Genomic DNA, 18,517 nt, shown 5'->3' on the forward strand with positions numbered 1-18,517 from the left:
AATCTTATTCTACCGTGTATGGTTGCAGAAATACAGACTTTACCTAAAAAGGATCAGTTGTGTGGCAAGTCAGCAAGCTAATATGGTTGCTGCTTTAGGTGGTAACGATTCCTCCTATCTGCGAATGGGTTCACTGGATGGATTTGGCGATTTTCATACCTTAAATGGATCAGGTCAGCTCACAAATGCTGCTCTTACATCTCTCCCACCTGCTGGAATGTTTGGTCGGTTAAACACCCCTGCTGGTTTGGGCATTCGGGGTCGTGCTCCATCTGGAATGATTCAACTTGGTCGAGCCCAAAACTCTAGCAACCCCATCAATGATCTGGGGAAGCTCCGGCCTGCTGTCTTATCTGGAAATCGAAATGGAAATTTATTGCAAGGGATGCCAACATCATTGGAACTTGATCAACTACAACAGAACAAGTGCATTTCCCGAATTGGAGAATTCTCTGGTCGCAATGAACAAACTGTTTTTCAAGTAGCCAGCGGGGGCTTCTCAGAAACGGCAGTGACTATTGGTAGTTCAAGCAACTCTTTTCTCACTGTCCCAAATAATCCATTGATGCTACAAGGACACCCACAACAGACACAAAATAGAGGATTGGGAAATCAATCTTCTGTTAGTGTGGCTCCACGGAATCCAGAACCTTTTGGCATTAGCGGTGGTGTATCTTCTCATGTGCCTGATCAGAATAGATGTAATGAGAACTGGCAAAGTGCTGTGCCATTAAATGGATTTTCATCAAACTCTTTGCCGTTGAATGCTCCTTTTAATCATGCTGATTTGGCTCCTAGTAACTTGATGGACACTATTTCTCCAATGGGCTCACACATTGGGAACAACCCACTTGATATTTCTTCCACAAGCGTAGTACCGGCACCTCTTCAGGATTCAAGAAGAGATATACAATGCCAAGCAAGCATCTTGCTTGGTAACAATGTTCAGCATGATAGTCCAAAATTTTCGAACTTTGGAGGCTTGGGCAATAATTTAGACCAGAGTTTGAATGTTCCAAAGCAAAGATGGGAAGACCATAAACAGGATTACACCCACAACTCAAATCTTCTCTTTAGTTCTATCAACTCTTCTCTCCCTACCCATGGTGTTGTAAATCAATTAACCCAGAGTTTGGGCCACAACAATGCAGTCTGCAACCGAAATGTGGATACTACTCTGCTTGCCCAATCAAATGCTGGTGCATATTTGATGCAGCATAACATGATGGAGAAGTCAGCTAATGACACATCATTAGGGCTGAAGGATGAGTACTCAATGGAGCAAACTAAGCCACACAGTGGATTCATGTCTGATAGTTGTGGCTCTTTAGAAGAACTAATGGCTGCAATGATTAAACAGGTAAATTCACTAGCTGTACAGCTCGGTTTGTGTTTCACTTGATCTTATCTTTTCTTATTTTACATTCCCCAAATATACTCTAGCAATATTTGATCTTGTAGTACACTTTTTGAAGTAAATTGAATCCATCTACTTTAGTTTGACTTAAATGCATGTAGTGGAATGTGTTATTGGTAATAAATTTTCAAGTATTTTAATAAGTTGCAACATTTCATTTGTTCAATCTTGTTGTCCTACTTTAAGAAAGTATAAGATTTAATAACTTTAAAGGTTTTTACTCCCCATACCACTAGGAAAGTAGGGATTAATCCACTTTCCAGGATTTTGGTCCATCCAGACATCTTATGGGAAGTGAAAATTTGTCTTTTCTTTTGTTTACTCTCCTCCCTCCATTTCCCATCCAACAAAAACGGTGCCCTAGTTCATCATAGGTCAGGTGCTACGTGTATGCGTGTATGCTACCCTGTATAGTGGACATCTGGATTATCATTTGAGAAAGCACCTTACCTTTTTATAACATAAAGGATATTGAACAAATGGGCTGAAAGCACTAGCAATACGAGCTTCTTTATAGCATGCCATGCTGGAACTTTTGTTAATTGGCAGGGAGCTGTCAGTAGGATTAAGATGAAGGGCAGTATGAGGATAACATTGGGAGCTTTATAGCGGAAAACAACAAAGAACCCAACATATTTTGTGCCTGAACATTGTGTAATTGGTGCTATTTGTGATAAGGAGGCTTCATTTATATGAGAACCTATGTGACAGGTTGCGTTTCAATCATCATAATTATGTTTAGTTGCTTGCTTACATTAACATTGAGCTACATTTTCATCCCATGTAGTTCCTTAGTGAAAACTTTGGTTAAGGAGGGCAAATGAGTTCCTTTACTCAAAAGAACTTTTTCCTGTGTTACTTTGCACTTATGCCCATATGACATGACACGTGCCTGTTGATTCAAGAACCCCCTTCCTTTGGGGATGTTTGTTTTCAGAGCTCCCCAATTTGATCTCTCCTTTTTTGTAATGAAATCTTTATCATTTCTAGGAAACAGAAAATAAAAGCATAAATTTTACAGTTATTTGATGACCAGAAAGTTAAACACTGGCTCCATACGTATTCCTAACTGGAACTATGCTTGAATACTGAACGGGTCTTTAGAGGGTTTGGAATAAAATCAGTAGCACTGAAGGTCTCACCTAGGGAGCTCTACAAGACTGACTGATGTCAGGAAGGGTTGGTCTTTATGAAATCCAATGGTTATTTGAACCATGTGGTTGTCTGTACTTAATTGTGTTGGAGTTTTCTGCATGCCGAGTTGCTGACCCTCGATTGTTATATTGAGGTGGTAATGGGTATAAAATTGGGCACATTTTCATCATCTGTTAGCTGGGGGCTGCTCTCTGGGTATTGGGAAATCTAGTTTGTAGGAGGTGATTGTAGCACAATTTAGGTGGTATCTTGACATGATGACTATCTTGGAGGCTTCTCATGGTTCGAGAATTCGGTTTCGGTACTGGTTTCGCCCAGCCAAAAAACCATGTTGGGCCGAGCTTGGGCACTTTTTTTTGAACTCGTTTGATGGTTTCAGTGGGTTTTTGACCTAGTTTGGTCATGAAACTTGGTATAAAACCTATTTTGGACCATTTAAACACAATGGCACTATTAAAATTTTCAAAATCAAAGTCCAAATAGGAGTTTGACTTCGGACCTAGGTTGGTAGGCTACGACGTACTAAACTACTAATAGACCTTATTCTTTACATAAGTTAGTAATAGAAAGCAATCAAAGCATAATTAATGTAAAACAACTTAATTACTTAAATAAGCATTAGAAATGTACAACAATCATAACCTTATCCCAACTAAATGGGGTTGGCTACATGGATCCGATAGAGGCTATGACAGTAATAGAAATAAGAGAAGTAAAAAGAAGTAAGAGGAGTACAAGGAAGTAAAAAAGACAATAAGTAAAGGAACAAGTCCAAGCAGTAGTCAAAGCAACATCCTAGGAACATTCCCCTACAAGGGGTCGACTACACGGGTCTTTGTCCTCCAAACATCTCTATCTGCGGTCATACTAGGATCGAGCCCTACTACATGCATATCCTTTCTTACCACTTCTCCAATAGTCAATTTAGGCTTGCCCCTACCTCTTTTAGCTTCGTTAAACTGAATCTGGTCACTCTTTCTTACCGGTGCATCCATAGGTCTCCGTTGTACATGACCACACCACCTCAAGCGGCTCTCACAGAGCTTCTCTTGGATTGGTGCAACTCCCAGTTCGGTTCTAATACAATCATTCCTTATTTTATCTCTCCTGGTCTTGCCATACATCTTTCTTAACATCCTCATCTCTGCTACACTCATCTTATCTATATTACTCTTCTTAACTGCCCAACATTCTGCCCCATAAGTCATGGCCGGTGTTATTAATGTCCTGTAGAATTTCTCCTTAAGCTTAACAGGCATGCGTTTGTCATATAACACTCCCGAAGCACCTCTCCTCTTCAACCATCCTACTTTAATTTTGTGGGAAACATCATCCTCTATATCACCCTCTTTGTTAATGGTTGATCCCAGGTATCTAAGCATTCACTTTGTGGTAACTGTAGATCGGACTCCAAGTCATAGATTGGCCGAAGTTGTGTAACATATATTAAATTGACACTCAACCACTAAGATTTGGGGGAAAATGGTTTACCTTGGAATGTTCAAATCTTCTTCAAACTTCTTTGGATTTGTTGTAGATTTTGCAAATTCGATGATTGTTGACGTATCTCTGTGCAATCTGGCAAGTTTTTTAGATCAATATCGATTTTTTCAAGTTTCTTGGAGCTTCACAGTCGAGACTCGAGACAACCGAGAACACCGATCTTAGATCTCGACTGGTCTTAGTCGACTTAAAGCATAACTTAATGGAGGGTTTGGTTCAGTCTCGGTCGAATTGAGATCTCGAACGAAACATTGTAGTTTTCCATTTCGCCTTCCATCTCGTCTCACCTTTTGAATATAGCGAGTTATTACCGAGATCTCAGCGAAATCTCTGCGAGTTCTTGTTCTATGCATGGTTTAAAAACTCGATGAAATCTTGGCGAGATCTTGAATATCTCGAGCTTCTCGAGATGAATTGACATACGAGACACAAAACATGCACAATTTCGAATAACTCGACCGAAATTTCAAATATTTCGAGAATCTCAGAGAAATCTTGAATATTTCAAGAATCTTGACCTCTTCAGTACTCATAGAGTTATAGTATAATACTATTTGTACTTGGATGTCTATTTAATATGCATGGTTGACAACCCCAAGGGGGTAGCTCAGTTGGTAAAGACCAACTCCTCATAATTAAGAGGTCATGAGTTCAAACCTCCTTGGGGCCTACCTATAAAAAAAAATGCATTGTTTACTGTACTTTATAGTTTTTACTTAAAGTTCTTAACTATTTCTTAAATAATTATACAATATTATGTGTCTTCATCTATTATTGCATAATTTACTTGTTTTACTTGCCAATTATGTCTCATATCATTCAAACAATGTGTAGAATAGACAATATTACATTAAGGGTTCGGTGTGTTCGGCCATAAGTGCCAACCAAGGGTGCAAATCCAAAACATCAAATTGGTTTTTTTTTTTTTTTTGAAGATTTAAATATGTTTATTAAGCCTAAAACAAGCTTCCCTTAAAGTTTCGGAGCCAACTATGGCCATTTGCCCACCGAAACTTCATTCCGAAACCAAAAAAAAAAGCACTCACCGAGATCTCGAGATCTCAAGAATTTCGACCTGGTCGAGACGACTGTTCGAGACGAGTTTTTGAACTATGGTTTCATGAGGCTTCCTCATTTCTTGAGAAGCTGGGGCGATTAAATTCATTTTTTTTTAAACTAACTATAGTAATTCTGAGCTTTACTATATGGTAAATTCTATTTTACAATTTATAGTAAATATGGTATCTGCTGCTTTTAGTAAGTTACTGTTTTGAGTTATTGATGCAGATCAATCAGATCTGACAAATCTGATTGGCCTGTGGGTATTCCAATCTAACGGCTAGATGTGGGCCTGATCTGATTTCAGATCTAACTGTCAAATTTCAACAGAATAACCACTAGGTCTCAGTTAATAATTTTCAGGATAAGTCGGAGATAAAAAAAAGGCCATACCCAGTGCACAAGGCTCCTGCGTTTAGCAGGGTCTAAGGAGGGTCAAATGTAAGGGCTGCCAATGTATAAGAGGGAAAAAATAGGAATTAAAGAGAAGTGGTGATGTCTTATTGGAGATAAAATAGGATCAGATCTGGAAATCCAGATATAAAGATGAATCGATATAACAGGAAAAGAGAGAAGTCTAGGATAAGATAGGGAGAAAGAAATATAAACCGTGAAGGAGAGATGAGAGAGACGAGGGAAAAGAAAGATCTCTTACCAGATTGAGAGAGAAGAGCCAGCTCGCAAGTTTCCAAACAAACAATTCAATTTTAATTCCAAATCTTTTTGGGGGAGAGGTGGGGTGGGATTGGTTACATTGCTTATTTATAGAAACAGAAAAAAATCTCCTAGATTGACTCATCTACTAATACAACATCTACTTTCCTAACTAGGACCCTTAGAAAGCTAAGGAATCTCCTAAACTAACTCAGACTAACAACTTGGGAATAAAATATATGTTACACCCTATCCAACTATCGCCAACATGGTATCCACTAATAAAATAATAATTTCCGTGCACCCTCAAAAACCAATTTTTGGGCTTTATATTTTAGCCCATTACAAAGTGGTCACGGGTTCGAGTCTGGAAACAGCCTCTCTGTGAAAGCATGGGTAAGGCTGCGTACATTATGACCCTCCCCAGACCCCGCAGTGGCGGGAGCCTCGTTCACTGGGTACACCCTTTTTTTAGGAGTTAAGATTTTGAGTCAAAATAATGGGAACTTGAGAGTTAAAAATGAAAAAAAAAATTAAGAATGATTAATTAATCAAATTACAACAAATATCCTTTGCATCAACTGGTCTCCAATCTGAACATGTCACTCAATTGGCTAGAAGATCAGCCAACGACGTGTTGGGCTCTAGCCAGGAACAATTCTATTTTTTTTTGGGGGGGGGGGGTGGAGTGGGGGAGGGACTCATCTCCTGTCTTATACTTTATTTAGTCCCTATGTTATTTTGTTAAATAAAGATGTCATTTTTAATTTATGGGAAGAAAAGAAAATTATTTAAGAGAGAACAAGTGGTTCTGGCCTTACAAGCTAAGTAGTAGAGGATAAGGATGCATGGGGTTTATCTGAAAATGCATGAATATCACTTTAATTTTAGCACTTTTATCTGTTTGGTTCTGTTATGAATAGGAGCTGTCTCACATCTGTTAGGTGCACCAACTGACTGACTATTACCTGTTTGGATTCAAGAATATGATATGATTAAACAAACACAGGAGAGGGATCAGTTAAGGGAGTTACAAGGAAGGTTTCTAGAGGAATTTTCACAGGGAACAGTTGGGTCATATGATTGATTAATAGGTAATATTGATTAAGGAAGGATGCAATTGTATATAAGACCTCAGCTCAACATAGCAAGATCTGTTGATAGAGTGTTTGAGAACAAGCAGATGATGACATCTCCTGATTTTTATTATGAGACAAATTTGAATGTGAGAGATCTTATTCAACGGACCTTTTGCAAGATTAAAGCATTAGTATGGATGGGCTGATAGCCTCTTCTAGGGCTTCTTTTTCGGTTTCCCCTTTAGAATCTCTGCTTTTGTTCCTTGTTTGGGAATACTTCGGCCTTTTTTCCCTCCTTCCTTTAGCTTAATAACAGCCATTTCTTCCACAAACATGCACACAAAAAAGGGGGAAAAACGATATCTGTATTCTTTGGATAGAACATGTCAATACAACTCAAATCAGTTGAATTTGTATTTGATAAAAGATGGAGTCTCAAAATGGATTCTCATCTGCCCTTCGTGCTGATAACAGCTATATATTAATTAGTTTGCTTCTGAATTATTTATGGACAGTGAATATGATTTGAAGGTTGTCTCCGATGCAGGAACTGTCAAATGGCTGCCTCCTCCTTACAGTAAGTCTCAACATCTGCCTTATGTTGTTATTAGATTGTGTTATTATCTAACCTCACCATTGTCTAAGCCTTACCCTATCTGTTTTGGTTATTATCTCTACTAAACAGCAATACTTTAAATTATCATCCGGTACTTCCAATAACTGTTTTTCTATGTTGACAAGGTCTAATGCTGTATGTTGTACTATCTGCCCTGGTTTCATTCTTATACCTGTAATTAGTATCATACAAAGTTCTTTTAATTCTAGAACTCAGGATCTTGATGGAATCTGTTTCACTGGTTTCAGTGCAAGTACCTTGTACACTTGTAGAATCAAATGTAAAAATGTAGATGTTTTTGGGTACACATGCTAAAAGAAAATTGGACTGCTACAGAACCATCTTGCCTCTTTTTAGTTGGTTTAAGTACATTTCTTTAAAACCCTGTTGTCTTCTCCTATAAATATAGATTCCATACTTATTGTATGTATTCTTTTTATTTTAATTGAATATGGTTGTAACATGTCATCATGTGTGCATCAGAAAATCCATTTTGAAATTATCTCTGGTTCTTTTATAGGATTTATGGGTATTACAGTCTGTTATTTTTGTTGCATTCATTTTCCCCCTGATTAATTAGATTGATGACATGATTGAGTTACTGTAATGCAGGAACAACAGGAAGCGAAGTTAATGGATGGAGGAGACATTGGATGTGAATTTTACCCTGTTAGAACATGTATCTGAAACTTGGAGAATTACTCCTTTTAGCAAGAAGGGGTCGCAACAATATAGATGCATTCCTTGGGGAGTTTGTATCATCATGTTGTGTTCTTTATTATGTATTTCTGTATGTTGATAAATTCTATTTCTTAGTTCCCAATGGATTTTACTTTCCTGTTCTTCTTTTCTGTCCATGTCCCTTGTTCTCTTTTCTGACATGGAACATTGGCATGTGAATCCCTTCAACTGTCAAGGTTCGATGATTTCCATCCATTATAAACCATGTACAAAGTTAATATTTATAAAGTGGTGAATGCTTCAAACTTATTCTTTTTAGTCTTACTTCAATGAAATTCACTCAGCATACAATTGGTTGTAGATTTGTTGCTCTATTACTCTAAGTCGGTGGATGAGAGTCTTTTTCTTGCTAGATATTGAACAAGAAAAGATAGAAAAGGGACATGTATGTTATAATAAACCTCAGAAGTTGATACATGTTATCAACAAGAAGAAATCCAATGGTTGGGTACTTGATTTTAGTGCAGTTTAGTGAGGAAGTAGTGAGAAAAAGCTTGCAGGTATTGGGGAAGCAAACCAATCCTCACATCAATCCCCCTTGTTTCATGTGGGTTCTGCATGAAGTATGCAACCTGAGGAAGAGGAGGGACCAATGGAGATGCATAAGATGCTTCTCCATGTCCAAAATCCACCTTGTGGAAAGGTGTCCTTGTCCAATCAGAAATCATCGTTAGCTCCCTCAGTGGAGGGAGGGTAACCTGTGGTGCTTCCAGAGCCTCAATATAAGCATTCACATAATCAGTGTTTACAGATCTCTTTGCTTCCTTTATCTTTTCAATAGTTCCATCATAGCTTGCTTCCTCTAGTTCTCCTGCTGTGCAACATACAGAAGCAAGCACATAAGCGTTTCCGCTAAAACCTCTGGGTAGTGGGGGTACTATCTTATTCCTTGCATCTACCGCAAATTGTAGGCACACCATTCTCCCCTTGCTCAGTCCCAAGGCCTTGGTTCTAGCCTGAATATTAGGAAGCAGATCATGTGAAACAATAACAAAGATGCAGATAGATGAGAAGTTCATGCACCACAAGAGAGTAGGTAGGCACCAATTAATGGGTTTGATATCATTGGCCAAGATTTTCTACATGGTTCAGTTAGGGCCTTATCTAAACGTTTCTAAAAATCTCCATATAGCAAATCAGATGGCCGGTGACCCAAATTTTATGGACAGGTAGACCCTTAGTCGTTACTCCCATCGAGTGCATTGCAACTTAACACCTAGACACTCTACTCCCACAATAAGGGGAGGGGTGGGGGGAGGAGAGAGAGAGAGAGAGAGAGAACTCCGCTTGAATAATGTTTCTGCAACTATCTTTAAACTCTTAGAATTTTATACTTCATGGTGTGAGATGAGCTCTTCGGCTGTGTTAACCTGAGTTATGAGCTATCTCTAGAATAATTTGGTCACGAGTCTCATGAGTCATGACTACTTATTCAAGTCTCTCTCTCTCTCTCTCTCTCTCTCTCTTTTCTTGGACATTAAAAAAATATAGAAGGCTAACTATACCTTCTAGAGATCAAGCTCATGATCCTTGTATTTGGATCTGCAAATCTTCTTTCCTATCCCAGGTCTTCGGGACCTTTACCTTCCATCGACACCATGTTTTGTTATATTCCAGGTCAAGAAATAGGGATTTAAAGAGGAGGGGGGGGGATTTTATGCAAGATCCCAGGTCAAGTTTTATGCTTCAAAATAAAACCACAGCGTGATAACTCCAAGAAAAGAATTCTTAAATTTTAAAATCAAGTGGGGAACTTAAGAAGGCTAACTATTATCTGAGCTTTTGATCTAAGCTCCCCTTAATTGCATCACGAATCTAAGTTTTTTTTTTTTTTTTTTGGTGGGGTGGGGGGGGGGGGGAACACAACTAACAAATCCAAACATTCTCTACCACATCCTTCATAAAGTAGAAAAGCTATTGAATTATTATTGTCTTTGAAAATGAAAGCAGACCTCTAATTTACAGACACCACTGGCAGAACTGGGAACCCAATTAGTTTCATGAAGATAGAGCTTAACAAATTCAAACACTAGTTGAAAGTTCATATATTTATGTTTAACGATGGAAAGAGGATATCTACACCCTATTATGTGCATGAACAACTATTCAAGATGGATTTGGCAATATAATGTTACTCAACTAATAAGTATTTCTCATGTATGTGTATGCATGTATAACTTTGTGTTTGTGAGAAAAAAGAGATCAAGCATGCATGAGCTTTACTTTTAGTTTATATATTTAGCTGTGTCCAAACTTGTAGATACTTTTCCCCTCAATGCAGAAAAGATTTCAGGATTTTACCTTCCACAGATGGGCTGCCATCACCTCAAAAGATGAACATGCATGGCTGCTAATTTTCCTCTTTAGGCTCTCCACCATTGCACTTCCTACATGAAAGGTACTCAGTATATAAGACTCCTGGGTTGAGCCCCCAATCTTAGAGAACTTGCACCCTCCAAGCATTGGCTCAGAGGTTGCCTGTTTTATCAATAGATGTAGATGATTGAAGGCTGCAACACTTGTCACCGGATTCGGGTTGTTATTCAACCTAATGATCTGGTTTTGGGCTCGACGATAACCAACCAACAAGGGACCTCTCTCATGTACTGCTTCACAAAGCTCTGATCCTTCATCTGCTCTCCTCATGGTAGTTTTAGTTGCCCATGCACTAAGGAAATTGAAGGTAGCTAGTCCATCAAATAAAGCATGGCTTGAACCGACACCCACCGTATACCCTCCACAACCAAATCGTGTCACCTACATAACCCCATGTCAAGAACAAGAAGGAGAAATTGTTGGTCTTTGATTATTGTACTTGATAAAGTTAATAAGAACAGTAAGATAAATTTACACCAAATCTCATAGTTTTCTCACCTGAGCAGCAACCAGAGGCAGTTCAGAGATATTGCCATTGAAAACAGGCTTGAAAACCAGATTTTCATAAAACTCATTGTACTGTGGAAGATCTCTAAGCTCTGAGATCTTCACCTGTGTGAATGCCTCAACTAAAACTGCACCAGCATTGTTACTCAAAAGGTCAAGCTTTCCATCAGTTTGACTAAAGGAAAGCCTCCCAGCAGCTGGGAACCAGACTGACAAAGTTTCTTCCAATCCTATTTTCAAGGTCTGGAACAGTGACTGAACTGATGTGTGTTGTTGACTACGAGATGGGTTGAAGAACAAGACCATGTACATAAGTTTTGGGCATTGTCTATCTAGATTTGAGAGACTGAGCAGTGCTGGAGGGTGCAGAGATTTGGGGTAAACAGATACTGTCTTTGTCACGGTGACTTTCTGATTATTTTCTTGATTAGTAGCCATGAATTGCCAACTCTCTTGTTCACTTCAGCTTCGTTGAGATGGGGAGAAGTTTGGTATGATATATATATAAGATCAGAAAGGTTTGATTCTTAGGAACCGACCTCTGTCTCGTTATGAATTGTAAATGTTTAAGATGTTTATAACATGGGAATGATTTATTAGCTTCTCTAATCTCAAGTTCCTTGCATGGAACTATATCTGCTAATGAAAAAACTTTAAAAAAATAATAATAATAAAAAATCCCAAAAATTGCCGATTAGATTATCTGGCTCCCCACTGAATGGGTAATCAATAGTAGACCTATTAACATGTGGGACCCAATTAGAGTTGCTGCTTTCAAGTGTGATTCTTTTGTTTTATTATCACTCTTTTGCAGCAAATGTTGGTGATGGCTTGTTACAATTGCTGACTAGGTGGGGTTGTGGTTGTGTTTTCTGGGTTAAAGAAAAAAGGAAAGATGAGGAATTGAGTTTACTGGAGTTGGTTCAATTAGGCATGACCAGGATCAGTTGGGTCTGATCTTTTATGGCAAACCAAAACCCAGAAACAGATTTAGAAAACATGTTGGCCCAACACACCCAGGAGAGAGAGAGAGAGAGAGTTTTAGCTTTTGTAAGGGATTAGAAAAGTGAAAAGGGAAAAGGGGAGGGGTTGCAGAGAGTGTTGGTTTGTAGAAGAGCATGCGTGCAACTGAAGCCCAATTCATGTTTTCTTGTCTCACCCTTTAGCAACACCTACCCTTTTCCAGGGACTTCACACACTCCTTTTCTTCATCCTTTTTTTCCCCTTTTCTCCTTCTCCACCCATTTCCCTCACAGGCTTACATAGTTTATCAACTAAATTCTCCTTTGAGCATCCTCCAGGTACCATGTATCCTTATAAAAGAGATCTCTGTCAAGGAATTGAATGTATTCCCCTCTTCCATTTTTTGACTTTCTTGTTTTGAGAAAGCACATATTCACTCATTAATGGTGTACATGGTGGTGCATGTCCTTGTGTGTTCTAGAAGCCACTATGTGTTCAGACCAATTACAAGAGAGATCAGAAAGTCTACCAGAAGGGAAGGGTTATGTAAAATTCAGACACAATACAGTGGGAAATGAAAGAAAGCCAACCAGTTTATGGTGGGGTAGGGTAGATTTTGTACAATATGTTGGGATAAGGTAGAATGCATCTTAAAAAACTAGCCATAGCCATCAAGGAGAGGGTGTCTAAGTCACATCAAACTATTCACATTCGATGTGGAATCGATTGCGGTTGAGGGAACGATTACTTTTGTATGGAACCCCAACACAATATGGAGGAGAAATGATGACCTCAATTAATGTTGTCAATTTAAAACCATCGAGTCAAACCTAACTGAAGTAAATTGGTTTGGTTTTGGTTTCAAAGGCTAGAATCTTTTCTTGGTTAAGTTCAATTTTGATTTCATGACTAAAATTGTTGAATTAAACCAAATTACTTATTTTCATGTCGAATAAGGAAATAAGTAAAATTATATTCTTTTTTAATATTTCAATCAATATGGATGATTTTTTTTTTAAAAAAAAATGTTAGAGAAAAGTTTGGTGGATTATGAAATTTTGACCCTAACAAATTAGTGTTTTTTTGTTAGTAAGATGTAACAAGTTAGCCCAAATACGTGGTCAAGTGCTTAGCGCACTTGGTAGCTAGTGGTGCGTAAAGGCCCATTGCTATCAGGAGGTCTTGAGTTCAAATCTTCTGGTTCACATCCTACATCCCCCCCTTAACTATCAAAAAAAAAAAGTTAGCCCAAATACCTAAAATAGGACCTAAACCGAATATAAAACTGATAAAAACCAAATCGAATCAGATTGGTTTGGTTTTGGTTTTGAAAATGTATTTCTATTCTTAATTTGGGTTGATTTTGATTTCTACATTTTGTATTTTGAACCGACCCAAATAATCAAAATCGAATCAATTGACACCCTTACCCTCAATTCTCTATCTCTAACAAATTTGAACGAAGAGTGTGTAAATGAAAGTTTAAGAAAATGTGTAGGAAAGTAAGAAAAAAAATGGCACACGTTCTCAGATGGATGTTTGATTGTGCTAAGAAATTTGCAAGAAAATGAGTGGATCCACACTTTCCCCATTTTTGTTGGATTGAGGATGTGTGAGAAAAAGCTTTATTCCCAAGGTCCCTAGTCCCTACTTTCTCATACAACCAAACACTTTAAACCGTGGGAAAAAGTGTCAACAGAGGGAAACTTTCATCTAGGGATGTAAATTAATAATCGAAATCCGAAGCACTTCAAACCGTGGGAAAAAGTGTCAACAGAGGGAAACTTTCATCTAGGGATGTAAATTAATAATCGAAATCCGAATTCACATCCGTATTCATTTAGGGACATCTGTATTCGTTTAAAGATATCCAAAAAATAATCCGAATACTCAGATTAAAATCCGTCTGAAAAAAAAATCCTTATATTTAATAATAAAAAATTAAGTAAATAATGATTTTGAGGGTTTTTGAAGATTCAACAAATTCTAGAATATGATAAAAAGAGAATCATGATCTAAGATATATGGATTTAAAGTGAATTGTATCCGCTAGGGGGGAGGAAGGTCCGGGTTACACAAGGCAGAGATGTAAATGGATGGTAAAAAATCCGAATCCGAATCCGTTAGAGGTATCCATATTCGGTCAGGGAATATCTGGTTTCGATCACATGTGATCCATATCCGATCCGAATCCAATCCGTATCTGATCCGAATCCGATCTATTTACATCCCTACTTCCATCTATGGAATGGAAAACCAGATAAGCCGTTGAACTATTATGTACTAGCATAGTTGCATCCATTTCTACCCAAACCCCCCCACCGCCCGTGTTCTAAAACATCACAAGCCCATACCAGAGGCCCACAAATGTCAAAGTTTTCCTATGGTCCTCAGAATCAACTTAACTCAGCTTTATCCCAACTAAATGGGGGGTACGCTACATGGATCTTTTTTCTCCAATCTCCTCTATTCAAACCCATACTTGTTACAAGTCCTAAGCTATGCATGTCTTTCCTTACCACTTCTCCTAGAGTCATTTTAGGCATACCCCTGGCTCCTTTGGCTCCTTCAATCTTAATCAAATCGCCCCTTCATATTGGAGCATTCGAAGGTTTCCGTTGCACTTGTTCATGTCACCTCTAACGAATTTCTTGCAACTTATCATGCATCAGAGCTATTCCTACATTAACTCTAACTTGTTCATTCCTTATTAAATATTATATTCCTACATAGGATTATTATATTATCTACATCCAAGTAAAACCAAATATGTATACTTACCATTTGAGGAAATATATGGAGTGCCATTAATGGTGGAATGTTTCTCTTGGCTCATTTTCCGAGGATCACTAAGCATCCCATGAAGTTTCCCACCAAACATAAATACTTCATATTCACATGCCCCAAGTACCAAATAGCTATTTAATAGGCCATATACCATCATAAATTTGGGAATCCAAGATTACCCAGTTCCTCCTATGGGTCGCGGGCTGTTCTGACCAGACTCCTTGAGTCATCACTGCCCCTCCTCCCCCTTCCTAAATGATCCATGACATCATTTGGAACACCAGAGGGCTCAATTCTCCCTCTAAGCAATCTGCTGTGCGCTCTCGTATTCGTTCCTCTCATTCTTGTTTTTGCTGCCTTCTTGAAACCCATAACAAAGAGCCTAATTCGTCCAAAATTCTCAGCTCTATTGCCCCGGGATGGTCGATTCTTTCAAACTACTCTCATCACACCAATGGCCGTATTTGGATTTTATGGGACCCCTGCAGAATCTCCATCTCCCTCTCTTCTTCCTCCTCTCAGTTCATGCACACCTTGTTCTCTGATTGCCTAGGCCATTTTTCTTTTTTCCTTACTGTGGTATACGCTCATAACTGCCCTGCTAATAGGACTGCCCTCTGGGCTGATCTCAGGTCTATTGCTACCCAGACTAGAGCTCAACCATGGGGGGTGGGAGGGGATTTCAACATTATCAGGTTCAGCCATGAAAAGCAGGGTGGGGACCATATGGATTTGGAGGCTATGAATTCCTTTAATGACTACATTGAGGATTTGGGGGCAGATGACCTCAGATGGACTGGCTTTCCCCTCACTTGGAGCAACAAGAGTGCCTGGCAGCCTTCCCTTCCTCTTAGGCCTCTTTTGATAACCCAGATATCTTAGATCATTCCCCCATCTCCTTAGCCATTCAACCTTTCACTAAACCCTTCAAATACTTCGACATGTGGTCCTCTCACCCAACTTTCCTATCTGTTGTGCAAGATGCCTGGAATAAGCCTGTCTTTGCCTTCTCTGCTCCTCTCATTGCTTTCTCTAGGAAGCTCAAAAATGTTAAGGTTGCTCTTAAAGATTAGAACCTCAAGGTTTTTGGCAACATTTCTCATCAAGTTCTGGAGTGTAAAGAAAGGCTTGCTGCCATACAGGCTTGTCTTCAGTCTGATCTTCTTAATGTCTCCCTGACCATTGAAGAGAAAGAATTCTCCTCTCAGCTCTCCTCCTTGCTGGCTAGGGAAGAAAGTTTTCTTAAGCAAAAATCAAGGATCACTTGGCTGGACTTGGGAGATTTAAACACAGCCTACTTCCATCGATCGGTGAAAGCTAGACTTAATGCTAACTCCATTTTTCAGCTCACCCGTCCGGATGGATCCTTAGTCAACTCTGTAAAAGACATCAAAGATTTGGCAGTTCAGTACCTCCAGAGCATCTTTTCAAGTCCTCAGGAGAGTCTTGCCCCCATCCCGGACCATTTGCTCAACAAGTTTATTGGCCTGGCCTTCCTTGATTCTTTGAGTTCTATCCCTAAAGAAGAGGAAATTGGGGAAGCTATTCACTCTCTCAAGGTCAATGGTGCTCGGGGTCCAGATGGCTTTAGCATGGGGTTTTTCTTAGCTACGTGGGATATCATCAAATCTGACCTTGTGACTGCCATCGAAAGCTTCTTCCTAAGCCCTAGTCAAATTACAGGGATCAACAACACCTTTCTTTGCCTCATCCCCAAAAAAGGTGCTATTGCCATGAATGATTTCAGGCCCATTGCTCTTTGCAATCTTCTTTACAAGTTCATTGCAAAGATTCTTGCTCGTCGGCTCAAAGGTGTTGTGGATGTCTTAGTCAGTGACAATCAAACGACCTTCATCCCTGGTAGGAATATCTCGGACAACATCCTTCTTTGCAATGATTTAGTTCGAGGGTTTGATCGGAAAAATCACTCTCCCTCGTTCCTTTTGAAGATTGACATTCACAAGGCCTTTGACTCCCTGAGGTGGGACTTTATTGCTCAGGTGATGACTAAGATGGGATTCCCTCTGCCTTTTGTAAATTGGATTAGCTCTTGCATTTCTTCCCCTAAGTTCTCGGTTCTGGTCGATGGTAGCCCGGCGGGTTATTTTGGCGCTTTTGTGGGGATTCGCCAAGGCTGCCATCTATCTCCCTACTTGTTCACCTTGGCATTGGAAGTCCTTTCCAGAGAGATTCAGATTTGCACTAATCAACAGCTTCTTATGCCAATGCCCAAGTGTAAAGCCATTAAGCTTACTCATTTGGCCTTTGCAAACGATTTGATGATATTCTCAAGGGCCTCAGTTACCTTTCTTGAGTGTATTTTAAGTTGCCTTCAGCATTTCCACGAGTGCTCGGGCCTTCGCATCAACCCTTCAAAGTCTCTTATATTTTTTGCAGGGGTCTCAGAGATGCTCAAAACAGCTCTTCTTGCTAAGTCTGGATTCCTTAAGGGCCAGCTTCCAGTCAAGTACTTGGGGATTCCTCTGATCCTGGCCAGGCTTACTGTTCACCATTGTACCCCTATGCTTGATCTGATAAGGAAAAGGCTACAGCTATGGAAAAGCAAACTTCTCTCTTATGGAGGCAGGTTGATCCTTATTAAATCAGTCTTGGAGTCATCTTATATCTACTGGTCTGGGATTTATGGGCTCCCTCAGGCCACCATCAAGTCCTTGCAAGCTCTCATGGCCTCCTTTCTCTGGAAGGGCAATGATTCCACTAGATTTCTCCATCCCCTAAGCTGGGCCGCTGTGTGTCTCCCTAAGAAGGAAGGTGGTCTGGGCATCCGAAGAATTAAAGAGGTGAACGCTGTGGGTATCATCAAGCTTATTTGGAAGATTGCTTCCAAGAAGAAAAGCATCTGGGTTGACTGGATTTATTCGGGTCCTCTTCGCCATGACTCTATTTGGACGGCTTCCTCTTCCTCTAATGTTTCTTGGGTCTGGCGCAAAATTCTTGCTAGCCGCTACCATGTGCTCCAGGTCATTCGTTCCCAGGTTGGTGATGGTCTCTCCACTTACCTTTGGCTGGACAATTGGCACCCTTTGGGGATTCTTCTCCATCAGGTCACCCCCCGTTCCATTTATGCCATGGGTCTCCACAGGCTCTCATTGGTTGCTGATATCCTTGCTCAAGATGGCTAGGCTCCTCCCCCCTCTGGCACTTCTCTTAGCCTTATTTGGAATGAGCTCCCCTCTATTCAAAGAAGGCCTGCTGCCCGAGGAGATTGTGTTCTTTGGTTAACTAATAGCTCCGGCCTCTTCTCATCCAAAGCAGCTTGGAACTTCATTCGTTTGAAAGGCCAGCTTATCCCTTGGTGCAATCTTCTTTGGTTCAAGCATCACATTCCTCGCCACTGTTTTACAGCCTGGAGGGTCTTTAACAACTGTCTCCCAACCCAGGCTTTTCTTCGAAGCCCCCAGATCCAAGTCTCATCTGCTTGCTGCCTCTGCTGGAACAACGCTGAAGACTTGTGTCATCTCTTCTTTGATTGCCCTACCGTTGCTGCTATCTGGAAAGGCATCCTCCTCAAGTGCTGGCCAGACTGTAGAAGAATTCTCCCCTTCTCTAGAGAGTGGATTTGGATTGATATGACCTTCGCTGGCTCCTCTATTTGTGATGCGGTAGAGAAGTTGGCCTTCTGTGCCACTATCAATCATA

General features: G+C 39.8%; 2 protein-coding genes and 1 long non-coding RNA gene across 5 annotated transcripts in view; 1 reads left to right on the forward strand and 2 right to left on the reverse strand.

Annotated features, from left to right (window-relative positions):
* LOC122650069 overlaps nucleotides 1-1,758 on the reverse strand; it is a 14,865-nt gene extending 13,107 nt beyond the window's left edge. The window contains exons 1-2 of the long non-coding RNA XR_006331373.1: nucleotides 1,624-1,758; nucleotides 1,399-1,403 (exon numbers count right to left, since the gene is read on the reverse strand). This is a non-coding gene — a long non-coding RNA (uncharacterized LOC122650069). The remainder of the gene's footprint in view (nucleotides 1-1,398; nucleotides 1,404-1,623) is intronic.
* LOC122650064 (two-component response regulator ARR12-like) overlaps nucleotides 1-8,471 on the forward strand; it is a 10,600-nt gene extending 2,129 nt beyond the window's left edge. Inside the window, exons 5-7 of one of the 3 annotated variants that reach the window (XR_006331371.1) lie at nucleotides 29-1,360; nucleotides 7,335-7,444; nucleotides 8,096-8,471. Coding sequence is in view for 1 of the 3 variants with exons in the window: in XM_043843361.1 (XP_043699296.1) it covers nucleotides 29-1,360; nucleotides 8,096-8,170 (1,407 nt within the window). In the remaining 2 variants the exon portion in view is untranslated. The remainder of the gene's footprint in view (nucleotides 1-28; nucleotides 1,361-7,334; nucleotides 7,445-8,095) is intronic. The other 2 variants (XR_006331372.1, XM_043843361.1) reach the window with 2 other exon arrangements.
* A 176-nt stretch (nucleotides 8,472-8,647) lies between these two features.
* LOC122650065 (brassinosteroid-related acyltransferase 1) lies at nucleotides 8,648-11,605 on the reverse strand. Its single transcript, XM_043843362.1, has 3 exons — nucleotides 11,099-11,605; nucleotides 10,526-10,981; nucleotides 8,648-9,180 (listed from the first exon to the last, which is right to left on the reverse strand). Exons 1-3 carry the CDS (start codon nucleotides 11,543-11,545, stop codon nucleotides 8,683-8,685), a joined length of 1,401 nt encoding a protein of 466 aa, XP_043699297.1. The 5' UTR covers nucleotides 11,546-11,605; the 3' UTR covers nucleotides 8,648-8,682.
* Between the last annotated feature and the right edge of the window lie 6,912 nt (nucleotides 11,606-18,517).

Source organism: Telopea speciosissima, chromosome 2 (assembly GCF_018873765.1).
Source record: "Telopea speciosissima isolate NSW1024214 ecotype Mountain lineage chromosome 2, Tspe_v1, whole genome shotgun sequence".
Lineage (NCBI taxonomy): Eukaryota > Viridiplantae > Streptophyta > Magnoliopsida > Proteales > Proteaceae > Telopea > Telopea speciosissima.